Consider the following 19,867-nt stretch of genomic DNA (forward strand, 5'->3'; position numbering starts at 1 on the left):
TTGTCGCCATCCTGGCTGCAGTGAGACTGAAACACTTGGCCACGTACTGGGGTTCTGTAAGAAGGGAAAGTTACTACACCATTGTGCCCGTACAGCAATTGCCAACCTGCTAAGAAACAGAGGATGGGAAGTACATGAGGAGAGTCATTGTGTGTCTGAAGATGATTCTCATAGAAGAGTCGATATAATTGCCATCAATAGAAGAACCCAGAAAGCGATGGTCTTAGACCCTACGATTTACTTTCAACGAGACACGAATCAAGCACTGCAGATAAATGATGACAAGCGAGCTAAATATATACCTTGTCTTCCATACCATTTCACTTTACAACTGGGATGTTGCAGGCTTACTATTTGGAGCGAGGGGTTGTTTACAAAAATTTACATGTAATATCCTTAAATCCTTCAAAATTCCCTTTTATGAGGTTCAGAAGATTGTAATGGAAATTCTGAAGGCCTCTCTTCAAATTCTACACTATCATCTATATGTTAACACGTAAATTTTTGTTTTAATGTACAAATCGAATCATTATTTTGCTCGTTTCATTTCCCTTTATCTTTTATGTTTGTTAATTCCGGATCCCAGTGGTCAACCTCACTTGAGGACGGATGATTTGAAAAATTAAATATATAATTACAGCAATTTTGCCGCATTCAAAAAATATAAAACAAACAACTTTACTTAAAATTTATGAGTGGTTCACAATGAATAAACTAGCATTAAACATTAATAAAACTAACGTAACTTAATGTCAAACCACTTCATGTATGATGTGTCAAATATTAGACACACTTATAAACCTCTTGCAAATTAAGCTTTCAGGAATAACTCCCTGTAAAGTTAATTTGAATAATTTCGAGGGAAAAATTGTTCGAGGGCCGGGTATCGAACCCGGGACCTTTGATTAAACGTACCTACGCTCTCCCACTGAGCTACCCGGGAACTTTACCCGACACCGATCCAATTTTTCCCCTCTATATCCACAGACCTCAAAGTGGGCTGACAACCGTCAAGCAACCAACATTTGAGTGCACACTAACTCTGTGTGACTTTAAATTGTGGTTTTCTGTTACCTACAGTGACGTGTATTATGCAAATTAAGCTTTCAGGAATAACTCCCTGTAAAGTTAATTTGAATAATTTCGAGGGAAAAGTTGTTCCGGGGCCGGGTATCGAACCCGGGACCTCTTGATTTTCAAATTAATAACAGATTAAACTGGAAAAATAATATTAACTCGTACGCAGTCGCGCAGTGTGTTGTCAACACCACAGTCACATATATGGAGCTGTTAACTACATATTGAGTAAGTCTGTACTTCTGAAACTTTCAGTGCCTTTCTTAGAATTGGTAAGGCAACAATAACCGTAAACATGTTTGAAATCGGAATTCGATTACTCGAAAATAATAACAGTTTAAGTGGAGTGGGATGACGCCAACATCCTGTGCGCCTGATGATATAAAGTACTGTGGATATACACACGTTCACACAATGAGAAATGGTGTGCAGGCATGGCACAAATCACAATAATCACAATCACTAAACTTACAACACTAATGTCTCCACTCTACAAATGTACGTCCATGCGTGTGACAAGCTACTCACGAACCAAAGATAACAGACAGTGGATGGGAGCAGCGGAGAATGACTGGCCCGCTACCTACCCAGCCAAGGCCGCGATTGCCCGCCCGTTTCTGCCCGTGCGCACACATTTAACAACTCTGAATATATTGGAGTAAAAAATGCCAAGTTGTAGCCGATTTAAGTGAACACCATATTTTAACGTTTTGGTGGCTACTTCATTCACACACAACCCCCAGAATGTCTGGAGGACCACACCTGGACCTAGCTGGGAGATCTTGTTGATCACCAGCTTTCCCTCCTTAAGCCACTGGAGGATGATTTTAGTGCCATAGCAGGTCAGCACTAGGAACAGAAAATCAGAAAGAGGAGGAAGGAAAGGGGAATGAACCCCTAGGCCTCGAATGCTCTAATGCCGTCAGGGTCGAAGAAAGTAAGAGTTCAGTCAGAGGACTGGATAGAAAAGGGCATAGAGGGAATTAGGTATTGGTTAGAGGAAAATTATACCAAATTCAGTTATTAACTCATCAAGCTGACCGGTGCTAATTGATGAGTAGCCCCTCTCTTTAGTTCAGCTTGTAAAATTATGCTTACTAACAGCTGCACCATGGGAAGGTAGGGATGGGACATTGGGTATTTGTCCAGGTTGGTTCCTTAAAGCCTTCAATGGAAGGATTAATGGCTCTACCCCCTATATCCGATAGATACCCTATTAAATCTACATACTTAGACTTCAACACACAAAATTTGAGAACACAATCCCAAGGGAAAAAATGGAACTCTCTGCATCATAATCCACAGTTAATTCCCGATTTACCACGAAAATCGTCTGTAGCTGCATTTAGATTGGCAACAGGCCATGATTGTTTGGCCAAACACCTGCATAGAATTGGAATATATCAGTCCCCTAACTGCCCATTGTGCAACTCAAACCAAGAAAGTGATTCGGAACACCTTAAAATCTGTGCTTCAGTGGCTGGCCATGATAATATCTTTGGAAAATATTGGAGTGCAAGAGGTCAAATGACTTTATTGTCAAACGCCTGGCATTAGAAAACAACAACATTTAACAACTCTGTATATGATGTCACACTTTCGTATCGGACTTTCGTAATTTAAAAGCAATATTGTAGTCTGTACAAAATATCCTTCGATATCTGTCTTCAGATACGGGAATTAGTTGTTGATATTTACACCAGGGAACGTACTTCTCTCTATACAGTTTGGATATATTAAGATTACAATCAAAGTAGGTTCTCCCAGGATTATTTTCTCTGCTACAATGACTTGTATATCTTGGAATACTTGCGATGTGATCATGGACAGACTGTATCTGCTGAGGACTGAGTTTTTTGTGTTTGCCTCTGCCATCTGGTTTTGCCACACTATTCCCATTAGCAATCTGTTTTATTATATTGTAGATGCGTCCTCGGGAATTCTGTAACCCATGAACTGCCAAGAACTCTGTTTTACAGATCTGGATATCTACGCTGTTGACTTTAACATGGTACGTGACACTTAACCTTCGAGATGAAGACTGTTTCTTGGTCTTCTTTGGATAGCTTCTTTTCTTAGGTACACCGCGCAAGCAAGAGAATAGGTATTGGTTCTGTATATCATATTCCTTAAGATTCCAAAATGAATTAAATATTGATTCTTCGGTCCCTTGTAGTTGGGATCTACAATTTCTCTTGCACGTACATGGAGGTCCGACAGTTCGACCTGATACTAATTCGTTTGTAGTGTCACTTGTGTACCACTGACCCTGGGGGAAAAAAAAATTAAATGTTAATAAAATATATTTTGAGAAAAAATTAACGGTTAAAGTCCAGTTTCCTCTCTCCTATCTTTATTTTGTTTTTATGTACAATAGCTGTAAATGTATTGGTGCAAGTAGGCCTATATAACCACGTAACATTTCAAGAATTATCACAAATCATTAAAATTTCAATATAACAAATACGCTTCGAGACTTCGGACCCAATAGAGCAGTTCAGTGGGAAATCCGCATAACGGCGTACTGAGTATAGTGGTAAAACGTACAGTGGGTGGGGGTACCGCAGAATAAATGACAACAAATACGCAAAGAAAAACACTTTGGATTTGAAGGTTCTGACGAATAATTTGGTTTTCATACAAACCTATTTTCAAACTGTATCTGAAACTATTACTTACTTACTTACTGGCTTTTAAGGAACCCGGAGGTTCATTGCCGCCGTCACATATGCCCGCTATTGGTCCCTATCCTGAGCAAGATTAATCCATTCTCTATCATCATATCCCACCTCCCTCAAATCCATTCCAATATTATCTTCCCATCTACGTCTCGGCCTCCCTAAAGGTCTTTTCCCTCTGGCCTCCCAACTAACACTCTATACGCATTTCTGGATTCGCCCATACATGCTGCATGCCCTGCCCATCTCAAACGTCTGGATTTAATGTTCCTAATTATGTCAGGTGAACAATACAATGCGTGCAGTTCTGCGTTGTGTTACTTTCTCCATTCTCCTGTAACTTCATCCCTCTTAGCCCCAAATATTTTCCTAAGCACCTTATTCTCAAACACCCTTAATCTCTGTTCCTCTCAAAGTGAGAGTCCAAGTTTCACAACCATAAAGAACAACCGGTAATATAACTGTTTTATAAATTCTAACTTTCAGATTGTTTGACAGCAGACTGGATGATAAAAGTTTCTCAACCGAATAATAACACGCATTTCCCATATTTATTCTGCGTTTAATTTCCTCCCGAGTGTCATTTATATTTGTTACTGTTGCTCCAAGATAATTGAATTTTTCCACCTCTTCGAAGGATAAATCTCCAACTTTTATAGTTCCATTTCGTACAATATTCTGGTCACGAGACATAATCATATACTTTGTCTTTTCGGGATTTACTTCCAACCCTATCTCTTTACTTGTTTCAAGCAGAATTTCCGCGTTTTCCCTAATCGTTTGTGGATTTTCTCCTGACATATTCACGTCATCCGCATACACAAGAAGATGATATAACCCGTTCAATTCCAAACCCTCTCTTTTCCTGAACTTTCCTAATGGCATATTCTAGAGCGAAGTTAAAAAGTAAAGGTGACAGTGCATCTCCCTGCTTGTGAAACTATTACACAGATAGAAAAGTCAGAGCAAGAGATGCCGGAAGCCCTCAAATTAGTTAAGGAAATGACGCAGAGAATTAATGAGACACCAAGTACACCGGTTACTGAACGTGTAAAAGAGAAGTGGAAATCAATTTTAGGTAAAAATAAAGGATATAGAACATTATGTAATATAAACAGAGTCATCCGAGAATAAAGGACTGTCTCTTAGAGACTGCAATGATGTTAGGTTTTTTCGTTTTGCTCCTATCATGTCATGCGACGTAGAGCGCAGCTTTTCACAGTACAAACTGTGTTTGGCAGATAAGCGAAAAAGATTTACGTTTGAGACACTGAAAATGTATCTTGTAGTACATTGCAATTCGGTACTGTAACTGCACTTCTTAAAGACGGCCAATAGAATAAATGAAGAAATTAAAATTGCTACATGTTTATTTCCACCATTAACACTGTGTATAATTAAAGACAAATTTTATAAAAGACAGGAGAGTAAATGCTTTTCACATTCTTTTGACATTATCAATGTGTAATGTATATTTACTTTCAGAATGTCCATATGTGTGTGTTTCTCCATACTACCGTACTCTACTCTAAATAGCAACGTTGTTACCTCAACACATCTCTATCTACCTGCAGTGAGTCAACAACCTATAGTGCATGCACAGTAAACTTATTGTATCGGGTCCAAAGTCTCGAAGCCTAATAATGAATGATTTATACAATTTACGGAGAAACAAACAACCATAGGTAGTATTAATAATTATATATAATAAATTTTCAGTCAAATACACTTTTCAATTTGTGAGGTCAAAGAATCTGTTACATCACAATATTTAATACGAAGTCACTAATATTTTCGACTTTAAAAAGTCATCTTCAGGTGCATGAGATGCAAACAATTTTTAAAAAATAGGTGATAAATTGATCTAGCAATTAATAACATGGTAAGTAAAGCACACACTGGCTTTTAGAATCATATAAATTTCGTGCCTCTTGAGGTAAACTGTAAATGGTAAAGCTGAACACTGATGCTAGATTCTCGTGTGTATATAAGACAAGGAGACGGCACAGCGTGATATTAACCTTATATAATTAAAGGCTAAGTATTCTCATTAGATCGTATTGTGACAGCGACGTGAGATTCGAACTCACGACCAGCGTCCCGCGAGAGAGCATATCGCGCGGGCTTCACGGGGAAAGGGGAAAGGAGCCTACACGCGAGGGAAGGCTGCGCGCGCAGCTGCTACTTAACGCAGTGAATGTGGAACGACCTTCCCAACGATTCCAGAAGTCCGTCGAAGTGGAGATATCGAGATAATTCTCTACACACCTGTAGAAATTTCTCGCAACTATGATTTTGCTATAAAAGAAGAAGCGCCAGCGAACTCGAGCAGAGTTTCCAGTTTTCAGTTATTCAGTCAGTGAGAAAGCCAGAGCAAGCAAGCCAGCCGGAGTTCGACTCGACCGCATCTGCGTCAGCATCCGAAGGCCTGAGTTCGAGTGCAGTGGACCGCAGTTGGAGGGACCCGAGTTCGAGTACAGTGAACTGTCTCTGAAGGTTTGTGGTTCGAGATACCGTGAACTCGAGTGACTGAGATAGAAGAACTGTGAACTGAGAACTGGTAGTTCTGATTTGTAAATAGTGCTTTGTAAATATTAGTTAAGATTAACAGTTCATTGTTGTGCGTAATAGTCCAAGTAAATTGTCATTGTCGTCGGTGGAGTGCTATAACGAATACTGTGTTGAGTGAAGATCCAATTGTTGACGAGAGCGTTTAAGGTGAATTGTAGAAAGGAATTATTGTTGTGACGAATAAATTACATTGTTGTAACTAATAAAACTTACAGTATCATTAAAATTAAATTTGTACAGTTTCATATTAACTATGTTAAAATGTTAAATATAATGTATAAATTTAAAAGATGGAGAAGCTGTGATGCAAATGCTGTTGGTGGGAGAGCACGCAGTCTGATTCGTCGTGGTGAATGCCATAGTTGTATAGTTGTTCAGTTGTTTGCTTCCAGACAAGGGGGCGTGTTTCACCCGACGTTACATGTTTCAGACAGATTATCTGACCTCACAAATTGAAAAGTGTATTTGACTGAAAATTTATTATATATAATTATTAATTGTATTCACACTTTTCTGAACCAACATGTCTTTCAAAAACCATAGGTAGGCCTACATACCAAATTACGACGAATTTTTCTTTTGCGACGTTTACTCGACTCGGGATTCTTTCGCCTCCATCTCTCACAGTTTGGTATTTCAGGAGTGCAGGAGACTGACCTTGACACAGTCATATTCTCCTAAAATAAAAACTACTGTCGTTAGATACACACGTACATACAAAGATGAAAGCATGAAACTAACAATCTGAGTTCTCTGCTTAATTTTCTATATTATGTCGGCTTCAAATGGCATATTAATATAATACAATCTTTTTCCATAAGAATCATACTTCCATATATTGCCAAAATATATTCAAATTTAAATTAAGGTTTAAACCACAATGAAGTCTATATCTTTTTCGTTAATGTTGCCTTTTCGTTTTAATTCTCGGTCTTTAAATGTACCACCCAGTGAGACATGCAATTTATTCTTTTTAGCCTCATTTTTTATATTACATGGAATGGATTTTACTTCTGCACTGGACTGACACCATACTTCAATCCTCTTAGTATTATATAATAATGGGACATCAGGAGCAGGCTACTATATTCCAAAATATCAAGAACGTTATTTCATACCATGTTCATCCTCCTCCAGTCTTGACACTGAATTGCTAGCTGTTGATGCTGCTCTTCAGTGTTACTCAAATTTCTGAAAAATCTATTTGCATACTTACCGACTCCAAGGGGGCTATATTTAATATAATTAAATATGTACCAAACCTATATGCACATAGAATTATTCCACTTCAGAAACAACTAAGTAAACTAAAAGAACTCCAAAGGGAAATAACATTTCAATGGATACCTAGTCATTGTGGTATACCTGGAAACGAGAAAGTCGATAATACTGCAAAACAGGCAACATATTTGCAACCAACACCTCTTCAAGTGATATCTCTATCCAGTGCCTTTGCTTCAGTAAAGTCTCATTTTACAAATCTATGGATCAACAATTGGGTCTCTTCTGACTAACGAAAGATTTTACAGTCTGTACAAAAGAAACCAAATGACCTGGAAATGAACAAAAACTTGCCCAGACATGTTCAAACATTTTTAACAAGAGCCAGAACAGGTCACATTGTCACTCAATTGTACCTACACCGATTTCAGATTTCTGATAATCCTACTTGTCTGTGGTGTAATAATCATGATGAAGATCTGGAACACATTCTTCTATACTGTCCATCCATAAACCACAAAAGAAGTAAATTAAAATCATCAGTACCAGTTGCAGAAGAGACAGCCCTGCAGTATATATTGACTACACCCCAGCTCTGGCTACTAGCAACAGGCATCTATAATGAACACCGATCAAAATACCCCTCATTTCTCGTGAAAAACAACAACTGAATAGACTACAGTGGACTATAGTGGATTTTATGTTGTCAGCAAACAGCTGATTACATTAAGAAGATTGAATTGAAACCACAATGAAAGGTTATTCAAATTCATTTTGTTATATGACATGCCACAATAAATGTTTTCTTAACTATAGCTCTTCATCTGAAGATACCTTTCTTCTTCACTGGAAAGAGAAAGATAATAAAAAGTTAAATCCATCCTTTATAAGGGTTACCATGAAGATATAGCTTATTGATAAATCCAAACAAGATAATATTGTATTTGTATGGTAATAAATTGTAATTCTTCAATCCTTGCGTGGGGGACACCTGTCAACCAGCGTGTTTCTTTTCAGTGTTATATTTTCTCCAGAGAACAAGGTGCCGGTGCAGGTGTTATGTGCTGCCTCTTCTCACTTTATAGATCTCTTGGATATGGAACAACAAGTTTTGATGGAGAAATCGTTGCAATAAGTGAAAGTCTGAGGTATCTTCTATGCCACATCAATAAATTTAAGAATGAAGTTATATTGTCAGACTCCAAAGCAGCTATTCTATCAATAGTCTCTAAACACACACCTTCATCTCAAACAGCAGAAATAACTAAAATGCTCTCTCAATTAATATCACTCAATAAAAGAATTGTGTTCCAATGGATACCATCCCATTGTGGAATCCTGGGAAACGAGAATGCGGATGCTTTAGCAAAGAAGGGCAGCATTGCTACTTACAGACCTGTTACTAAATCTACGTATTACTCTGTGAAAATATTTATTAAATCTACATACTTAGACTTCAACAAACAAAATTTGATAACACAATCTCAAGGGAAAAAAAGGAACTCTCTGCATCATAATCCACAGTTAATTCCCGATTTACCACGAAAATCGTCTGTAGCTGCATTTAGATTGGCAACAGGCCATGATTGTTTGGCCAAACACCTGCATAGAATTGGAATATATCAGTCCCCTAACTGCCCATTGTGCAACTCAAACCAAGAAATGGATTCGGAACACCTCAAAATCTGTGCTTCAGTGGCTGGTCATGATAATATCTTTGAAAAATATTGGAGTGCAAGAGGTCAAATGACTTTATTGTCAAACGCCTGGCATTAGAAAACAACAACAACATAATTTCTAGAAAGGGTTTACAATCGTGAGGCTTTAGGTACTTACTAAACCAAGCTCACATAATATCATTCTTTAGTTTTAGTCTTTAAGTTGCTCATATAACTTGTGTAGCTAAGATTTCATTCTTCTCCGTGACATTTGTCAACCAAGCGACTTTTTGCATTATGGTTTCTGCAAAGTTTCGGTAAATATTTATTAACACTTTCGTGAGTTATATACTACTAGTGGCTTGTGCAGCAAATACTGCAAACTAAGTTCATCAGACGTTCAAATAAAAATTTTTCAGATTTATTTTCAATGAAGAATACCACACATTTTGAAAGTTATTTGTTTCCATAATAATGAAACATACTCCCTCTAAATGGTTTTTATGGCAAATTCTTTTTCTTGAACCTACGTATCCTATGTATCTTGAGTTTCAACGCGAAAGCGCAAGTAACAATGTTAAGGCAATCAGTAGATTATTCATGTGGGAGTAAAGCAATAGCTATTTCAGGTCATTGTGGATTGTAAAAGTGAGGTCTGCTATGCTTTCGAACAATACACATAGCATTTCGGTATACTTCCTGCATGTAGAGCTTGAAATGTAGAGGGTAAAATCATTTTATCCTGCTAAGAGATCTTGCTGAAATGATCAGGAGACTACAAAATTTTGTAGGCCTCTTATTCTTATCAGTAAGTAATACCGTCTTTCCGTAGGAACTGTAATTTTTGCGCTCTCTCAAGCCAATACTGAAGAGAATGACGCATATAAATATCTACACCACACCACCATTAAGTATATGAAAAAGACCCAACCCCACTTGATTAATAACTATAAAAATATTTGATTTTTAATAACAATATTATTATCTTACGTAAGTTTTGTAAATTCATTTGTAAAATAACCGCCACTCTGTAAATTATAGAAATGAAGATCTAATTTAAGATATTCTCTACATCTACTTATATAATCACAAAACGTTTCACTTTCATACCATAATATAGGATTAATATGTATAATTATTAATGAAAAATAGTCACATTATGGCAATAACTGTAATGAAATTTCATTTCTAATGGTAATAATGTCATCAAACCACTTGAAGTTTTGTAGATTTCAATATCCAATACACAGCTGTACTCAGAAAAGTACACACCGCAGAATCAGACCTGTAAATTATTTTTAGTGTGTCTTAAAGTTTTTAATAAGGAATAATTGAATTTGAACTTTAAATTTGTCAGCAATCCTGCAGGTCATGGCCTTCGTGTAATAGCTATTGTTTATTGTAGTGTGTGTTTTGTTTTATTCTGAAATCACGGCCTAGTGCTGAAATGCACTTAGTTCTCAAAACTGACGAAAGATAGATTTTGGAAAATAGGAAAATAATGTAGGAAAATTGACATTTCACTGAAAACTACTATTTTTCTGAAAAACGTTGGGTTCCAAGCTTCAAAATGAGGGGTCATTTATTAAAATCCGTTCAGCTGTTTTCCCGCAATTTCCATTACTAGTTCAAATTATATATACAGATATCTTTAGGGATAATTTGTTCTATTGAACTTCGAAGGATTGTGGATCTACGTTTATCAAATTCTTTCTGAGGTTAGAAGGCATTCTCAAGCATTACTGGGAATTCAAGAATCCACTACACCAACCCCAGAACAAAGGAATGGATCCAGGTCCCGTTGTTACCAATTTCCTAGGTCTTGAGCCAAAACGACTAGAAACTGTGTGTGAAATGTTCAAAACGGACATGTGCCGACCATTAGAGGGATATCTGTGTGAATTGCTTGTAAATAACTATGCATTGTAAACACATGTCTGCAGAAAGCATTCAGGAATGAAGAGTTTTGAAGGATAATCCAAGGAAAATAGGACAATAGGGATATCCTGAACTAGCACCAACAGATAGCGCATTTGTACTTTGAGGGATGCACTTTGCATGTGCATTTGTTTTTCGGTATATAAACATTGAGGATATACGTAGTGTATTAGTATATTAAACACTCTTAAAAACAACTAAAAATGGCAAATTCTTGTTATGGTCGTATATGTAAACACCACGGAAAGCTTTTTGTCTTCAATCAGGTCCCGAAATAATCTGAATATATGCTTTAAATCTTAAAAAATGTAAGTAATTAAATTGGGCCTCGAAAGTGCTAGCTATTAAATAAAAGTAACTACTTCAAGTAAGGAATTGTTGACTACAGTTTCATTTTGGAAGAGGAAATAAAAATTAATAAAAACATATGCAACCTCGACAGCGGGCTATGTCAGCTTAGATTATATGCAGTAGTTGTAGGAGTCTCCGAAGTTTACGTCTACAGTAAACTCTCGATAAACTGGGATGTTTATTATCCAGGACGATCCGTAGTGAAATCCATTTCGTGAATAATGTTTTTAATGTACTGTACCCTAATTATTAAAGCCATGTTTTAAGTTCAAATTTTCAAAATCATCCCACACAGTGTTCAAAACTGCATGTCCTTAACCTACAAAACACACTACTAATCGTGATACTATTGCGATCATATTATATCATCCTATTAAAAATTGCATTTGATCTATCTGCATCTACAGAAAAAATACAAGGAATTCAATCTTGATAGTCTCTTCCCTATAAAAAAACACATTGGTAGCTGTATATCCTGTTTTTAGTGTACGGTTCTTAAATACTAATGATTAAAGAGGACAATAACACTTTCGAGATATTCCCTATTTTTTTATTCGTGCATATTGTTCTCAAAGTTCTCGTTTAGGTTCATGAACATTCAATTTAATCGTATTTATATTCTGCACACTGCAGATTTCCCCACCCATCTCGGGGAATCGCTCAATATTATACAGGTTTACGTTATTATTTATTGTAAATTAAATTAAATTATGAGGTAAGAAAATATTGAATTATATTAAATTATACTAGGTTATACAAAATAATTGTAAATATAATTTTGACACGCACAGAAAACCAACAAGCGGGAAAACGTAATCAACTGTAGCATATGACATAACATAGCCCTACAACATGTTGCGCTGCATGGAACGCTCCTGCCATCTAGCGGTAAAACTTCGCATAAGATATTCCTATAGGACTCAAGTTATTGAGGTACTATTCTATAGAAAGACTTTCACAACAAAGCAAGGATTATAAACATGTATTACGCTAGTGTATAAATTTCGTAATATTCTAGTGTGTTTATTTTCTAGCTTTTCAGTTGAATGTATAGTTATGTGTCAGTTTCACGTTTTTGAAATGCTGTTGACAATTCACAAATTGTATTTGTGAAACCCAAGTAAGAATTATCAGAAAACAAACGCTGCAATATTCTGACATTTTGTAAAATTATCATGATTGTAGGGCTTGTCAGTTTTATGAAACAGGGCCCAGAATGTCAGCTTTACAACAGAAGAAGAACAGAAACTAGACCATATCTCACCTCAGCTTCATTCTTCACCACAAGAAAAGGAATTGGCAGTGCACATTCTTCAACTTTCACCTTTGATGTATCATGGCTAAGATCCATGCATTCCGTCTTTATCCCATTCACATGGAGGCCCAACAATTTTCCTTCCTGCAGAACACAAATAAAATCAAGAAGACGTATAGTAACTATCCCAAAATTAGGTAAATTCATTCATTTACACACCAGAAACACGAAAAGAAGTTCCAATTTGTCGACTAGTGTAATTGCTTTATACTATACTGGTAAAAAAATCCCACGAATGAAAATAATTATGATGAATGGCTTTCAATTTACCTGTAATAAATGTTTTTCCTCTTCCATATTACTGTTGTCACTCATTTTAAAGGCTAGTGGGTCATCCTCAGGTTCCGTTTTGATTTCATCCATCACAACTGAAAGAGTTGATCAATTGGATTAATGTCCAAAAGTGAGCTGTTGAGACGACATAATGCCAGTGATCATAAACAAATTTTCTGATATTTGAAAGGATACTGTCAACTACAGTAGGCCTAGTCATGATATAGAAAAATGCAGAAATGCGTATTTACTAAAATTAATAGTACATTATGCAACGAGCCTATAATGAAGGCAATTAAGAAGTGAGTATGGATATTTATGAAACGAGCGCAAGCGAATTACATAATTTTCATACGAGCTTCTTAATTACCATTATAGGCGAGTTTCATACGACTCTTTATGCTCGACCATATTTCTAACTTGATATTATTAATTTTTAGCAATGTCCCGTATGTTGTGAGATGTGCGCAGACGCGAAAGTATTGATTTTTTCCGAGGAACAGATGTCCACATTGACCTTGCTACGCCATAAGAACCTACAGAGATAACAATGAAATTAAATTAGACATTGAGATGACAAATTGAATTTATTTGAATATTATTTACAATTAACTCTAATTATTATAGTAACAGAACATAACCTTCTGCGACAGTATTGGATTTCCAGCCTCCGTGACTTTTCGCTAATTCTCTTTCGATTGCATATCCGAGAATAATCGATACTTGCGGTTTTATAACGGTAGAAAGCTGACCTGTCATTGGCTGAACAGTTGTAACCTGAGTCGTCATTGGCTGAAAGACCTGACCTTTAATGAGTAGGTGTACTTAAATGACATGCATTAAAGGTCTGCTACCAGGTGTATAATTACTACATTTCGGCATGGTCGAGCATAAACAAAAATAAAACTTCCATAACACTGTGCGAATATCTCAAATACAGTATTACCAACACTGGAATCCATATGCTTGAGCCCGTAGTTTGTGTTGTAGAATAACATGGATCAGTGGACTTCCTCTGTTTTTGTTTGTTTCTTTCTTTCCCGTACAGAGACGACTATCACAGTCTTCGAGGTAGAACAAGAAAAGCATGAGGATGTAGTAACATATCAAAATTGGGTTTAAAAGAGAAAAAGGAGATTGAGAAAGAAGCTAAATAATTGAGAAGAGAAAGGAAACCTTATCAGTTCCATTCAAAGTGTTGTGTGGAGTTTTAGTATAAAATGGTTATCATTCACCTAGGTTTTATCTCATTTAGAGAATAATAATTAGAGAGGCTATGTTTATCAATTTTTGTTTTACAAATTTTCACTTCTTTATATAGTCTATCATGTAACTACTGTCCCCATTTTGGTAACAACAATCCCTTGGCTTTTTTTTTTAATTAGAAAAGCTCGCATAAAAATAACTTTTTTAAGCTCAACTGATACCAGGGCCTTCAATAATAGGAGCAAATGTAACCAATGCGAGAAGAAATACATAATTTAAATCTAATATATTTTTTCCACTTTTGTTGTTTATACTTGTCCATTTCAGAATATTCACCCTAAAATATCGTAATTCACGAATTTTACTTTATTCCAATATTTCTCTTATCAACTTCGGCCCATTACTGATAATATAACCATTACCTTGATTTATACCTAGAAAAAGTCAAACATGTTTTTAATTTATGTTGTCTCGATCTACATTTTCCGCTACCAAAGTGCATTACAATAAATACAAAGCACATTTTAATGACAAACAATACAGAAACGTAGGAATTCGTAAATAGATTATACTTCTAGTATTTAAAAAAAAAAATCTTAAGATTCAGCTGACTGAGCCACTTGCCTAAAATCCGGAGCTGCGCTGGGGCGTGGTTTCGTTTACCCCTTGGGCTGATTATCTGTTCTTCAGTTTTCCCCAACCGTAAGGCAAATGTCAGGTAATGTATCGCAAATCCTCTGGCTATCAAGCTAAATACCATTTCGCTATCGTCAAGCTCATCGACGCTAATAACCTAATAGTTGATACTGCGTCGTTATATAACCTAAAAAAAAAAAAGATACAAACCGAAATTTACCGAGTTTAAACTTTTTTTTGTGGAGTAGACAGCACGTTAACATTTCTCACGCAAGGAATCAGTACTTTGTGATATATGGAACATTATTATTATTATTGAATAACTCTTCTCGGGTTCTCAGCCAGGTGAGTTGGAGATTAGCTTCCAAGCTTTCGACGGCTAGCTAATCTCCAACTCACCTGGCTGAGAATCCGAGAAGAGTTATTCTATATCAAACGCCGGGAAAGCCTCAAGTCATACATTATTATTATTATTATTATTATTATTATTATTATTATTATTATTATTATACGTACATGTATTGCAATTATCCGTGGTAAATATCAGTTTGTATATAATCGTTATGTGACACAAACAATCCTACTTAAACAAGAGAAGTAAAAAAAATGAATTGGCGTTTTACATCTAGCCTGCCGTGTCTATTATACATTAATTTCTCAAACTCCTGTACGTAATTATAGGCAATATAAGCATTTTCCGTGCAATGTTGGATATTATGCCCTTTGGGATATGCCACCAGTGTTGTCAATTCAGCGGTTTTGCCGCTAAATCTAGATTTTTTGGATAACAGTCTCGCGGATAAAATTATATTATCCCGCTTAGCGGGAATACTAGCGGTTTATTAACCTTTTAAGTTCTGAAATGAAGTTCATATTAGCATTATTGGCGGCTTTCATAATTACATTTAATTTGTTTTGTAAAATAATGGATGTGTTAATGTAGCGATAATTCCATATATATGTTATCGTTAAACCCGAAATCCGTCAAAACTAGTTTAAGCTAATATAGATAAATAGAAAGCGAGTTTTCGTAAGATCTAGAATCAATGACAGGTTTGGTTTGTGTAGGTTTGTTTGCTAAAGCCTAAAACGACCTAAACAAACCAAACCTAACCTGTCATTGATTCTAGATCTTACGAAAATACGCATTCTGTCTATCTACATTTTAAAACTAATTTTTACTAGTTGAAACTGGTTTTATCGGATTTTAAAGGTAACATATATAGTGCAATAAAATTTTTTAAAAATTTTATTGGGTTATTTTACGACGCTGTATCAACATCTAGGTTATTTAGCGTCTGAATGAAATGAAGATAATGCCGGTGAAATGAGTCCGGGGTCCAGCACCGAAAGTGCAATAAGAACTGAAATATGTTGTGGCTGGATAAAAGTGTTCAAAATTGCTTTACAGCGCCACATTGGAAATTATAAACGTTTCCAATATTCGTTACATTGGCGGGTGGATGCTCTATCTTGACCGTTATTATTATTATTATTATTATTATTATTATTATTATTATTATTATTATTATTGTTGTTGTAAGTTGAATATTAATAAGAGCACATTAAAATCTAGAAATATTTGCTAGAAAATCGTGGGTTTTCAAAGCCATTTAGCGGGATTATATGAGCAACTGTTGGCAACACTGTATGCCGCTGAATTCGAGATTTTAGGATTTAAACTCGACGGAGAGCCATGACTATTTAAGAGGAATAATAATCCTTAGCCATTCCCTTATTCATTAAAAAAAATACAAACAAAGGTCTTAATTCTTTGATCAGCGAGAAAAGGCACATAAGTAATAAAATGTAGGCTCTTAGTTTTTTAAGTTACACTAAAGCGAAGACTGAGATGCACGTGACAGTACATTTGGCTGTAATAGTTTCATTATAATTTTGTTAATATCGCTGTGGGGAAAAATCACCCACTAAAATCATATGGAAAAGAATGCTAGAATGGAAAAGGCACTTAAAATCAACTTGTTATATTGTTCATATATGTGTGCACAGTGGACTGTACGCAAACATGTAAGACCCTGGCTTATAAATTGGCACCACTATTGCATGTTTCCAATCTCGCGGGACAGTACCATTAATTTACTCATATTTCAAATACACGTACTAGATACGAAATCATGGCTTCTCCTTCCAATTTCATCATGTCTCCAGCGATACCATCAGGTCCTACTGATTTATGAGTTTTCAATTTAGAGATCCTTTTCCTTATATCCCTAGGCTTGATAGAAAACTGACCCGTATTTTCCACAGAAGCTAAGTTAGGTATTATTGCCCTCATCCCAAAAACAGTGGCATAATAGGAATTAAGTTTTTCTGCTTTTTCGCTATCCTGTACAATAAATTGATTGAGATCATTTTTCAGTTTTCCGTGCGTTATCTCTTCGCATAGGCCATTTACAAAATTCCCCCCATCCATTGAAAAGATTATTTAGGTAATTTTCCTGCACTTCCTTTTTGCATTAAGCAGTTCGTTCGATAGTTGTGTGAATTTTGTTTGTTTTACAATGCTTTCCTTGCGTTGGTTGTAGGATTTCCTTAGTTTTCTTCTTTTTTTTTTTTTATTATACAATTTAATAAACCCTATTTCACCCTGAGGTATATTAGGGTTGTAGTTGGCATCAAAATATATTTTATAAGTAACAAACAATAATAAAATTATAATACAAAATTGTTGTCAAGGTAAAATTCACATGAATTTTGTACAAGAATGCACCTTAATGAAAGAATGGATCGTTTCATAAAGCCTCAAGGCATGTCTCTATATTTATATCTAATGGTTATAGGAAGAAATATTTTTATGTACATATATATATAAAATAGCTATTGAACATGTTATTTTAGAAGCAATAAATATCTATACCAAGAGATGGTTTAAAATTTAAGAATTAAATACATTATTTAGTAACAACAATTGGCAATAATCAGGTATTACAAGAAATGGCTCAAAATTAGAAATCAAATGCATAATTAAAATAAAAATTAAAACCAATAGTACAATATTATAATATGTGAAATTGAAGACTTACAGTTTCATTATAGTTGATTAGAACTAATACGATTTTTTTTCCCCCGGAATAATTTAACATTTCACAGTTTCACGAATATTCTATTCAAGAAGGACATGAAATACTTATATGATTTGGAGTTGGTAAGTATATTGGTTAACGGTTTGGTAAATGTATAGTTTAAAGTGTTCAGTAACAACTCAAGCTCGTATCTTTCACGGCAAAAGACTGGACAATCATATAATACATGTTTGACATCTTGAGATTCCTCCCCACAAGTGCAAGTTGCATCGTTTTTAATATGGAATTTATGTAAGTATTCCCCGAATTTTCCATGCCCAGTCAAAAACTGTCAGTACGAAATTTGGCGTTATTACTTTACATTTATTACGATCATAGACCGTTGGAAAATATAGCTCTTTTGTAAGAATTCCCTTATCACTATTGACCCATCTTTCGTTCCATTCTTGTATATAATGTTCTTTGGCTACTTTTTTGATATAGGATAGCGGACATAAATTGTACGACAGTGGCACATCAGAGTTGGCTGCCATCTTTGCCAATTCATCGGCTCTCTCATTTCCAACTATCCCAGTATGCCCTCTGACCCAAGTTATACAAATATGGACGGCACTTTTCATTATTAAAGTTCTTATCTCTGAGGCTATAATGTTAGTGTTATATTTATCATTAATTGATATTACTGCTGACTGCAAGCCACTGTGAACGCAAGCGCTATAACCAGACTGACTACACCATTTGATTGCTTCTAGCAAAGCTAATAGTTCTTCTTAGTTTCCATATGTATTTATTATAATAATTCGGATTGGGATTGTTTGATAATCGTTTAACCGTTTAATCGTTTGTGTATTCCTGTTAATATAATCTGCTTGAACTCCGCCCAGCATTCTTCTACACTACTGCCCTTTACTACCCATGATGAGTACTTTTCTCTAAGACAATTTCGGAAGCCTTCTCTGTCTGCTTTGTTATATTGCAAGATTTTTTGTTCTTTTTTCCGCTTTGCTTGTACTTAGCATTCCATAATATTTCAAGAATTACCGCGTCGTGGTCACTAATACCTGGAATCACTTCAATACCTGCGACTATTTCTGAGGGTCTTAAAAGAATTATGTCTAGTAACGAACCTCCCCTTGTCGCCCTGATGGAGTGGAATGGCAAAGACTATCCTAACTCCATTAATATTACTACAAAAACGTATCATCAAAATTTCTCTGCATAAACCACTTGATTATCCGACACAATTTATTTATTCTGAATTCCAAGTACTAAAAATTGAGCAAATATATAAACATACAGTACTAAATTATTTTCACAAAAATCGAATAAATTTTAGTATTAGTATTTAGTATTTATTTATTTAACCTGGTAGAGATAAGGCCGTGAGGCCTTCTCTGCCCTTCTACCAGGAGATTCCAACTACAATATGAACAATAAAATTGCAATTAGTATTAAATTTACAATTACAATTACAAATAAAATCAAAGTACGAAAAGATTACCTGAATAATTAAATATATTATTTTAATGTACCGAAATACATATGATATTTCCATGCAGATATTCTGCGTCATCATACGATGAAAGAGTAATGGAATGGAGAAAAATTCTCTCCGGCGCCGGGATTTGAACCCGGGTTTTCAGCTCTACGTGCTGATGCTTTATCCACTAAGCCACACCGGATAAAATCCCGGCGTCGGATAGAATCGTCTCAGATTAAGCTCCAACTCTTGGGTTCCCTCTAGTGGCCGCCCTCTGCACTACGTCATAGATGTCTATGAATGTAGGACTAAAGTCCACACATGTGCTGAGGTGCACTCGTTATGAGTGACTATTTGGCCGGGATCCGACGGAATAAGCGCCGTCTTAAATCACGGAGTGATTTACGCATATAATATAT

The 19,867-nt window shown here is 35.6% G+C and overlaps 1 protein-coding gene across 6 annotated transcripts in view; it reads right to left on the reverse strand.

The window, feature by feature from the left end:
* Nucleotides 1-2,585: 2,585 nt before the first annotated feature.
* LOC138691991 (zinc finger protein OZF-like) overlaps nt 2,586-19,867 on the reverse strand; it is a 95,152-nt gene continuing 77,870 nt past the window's right edge. For 3 of the 6 annotated variants that reach the window (XM_069814709.1, XM_069814715.1, XM_069814716.1), the window contains 4 exons: nt 13,080-13,177; nt 12,759-12,893; nt 6,884-7,003; nt 2,586-3,346 (listed from right to left, as the gene is read on the reverse strand). In XM_069814709.1, the coding sequence (XP_069670810.1) occupies nt 2,669-3,346; nt 6,884-7,003; nt 12,759-12,893; nt 13,080-13,177 (1,031 nt within the window). In that variant the 3' untranslated portion in view covers nt 2,586-2,668. Of the gene's footprint in view, nt 3,347-6,883; nt 7,004-12,758; nt 12,894-13,079; nt 13,178-14,028; nt 14,147-15,440; nt 15,561-19,867 lie in introns of those variants that run through there. The other 3 variants (XM_069814718.1, XM_069814719.1, XM_069814717.1) reach the window with 3 other exon arrangements.

This window comes from Periplaneta americana, chromosome 16 (assembly GCF_040183065.1).
Source record: "Periplaneta americana isolate PAMFEO1 chromosome 16, P.americana_PAMFEO1_priV1, whole genome shotgun sequence".
NCBI lineage: Eukaryota > Metazoa > Arthropoda > Insecta > Blattodea > Blattidae > Periplaneta > Periplaneta americana.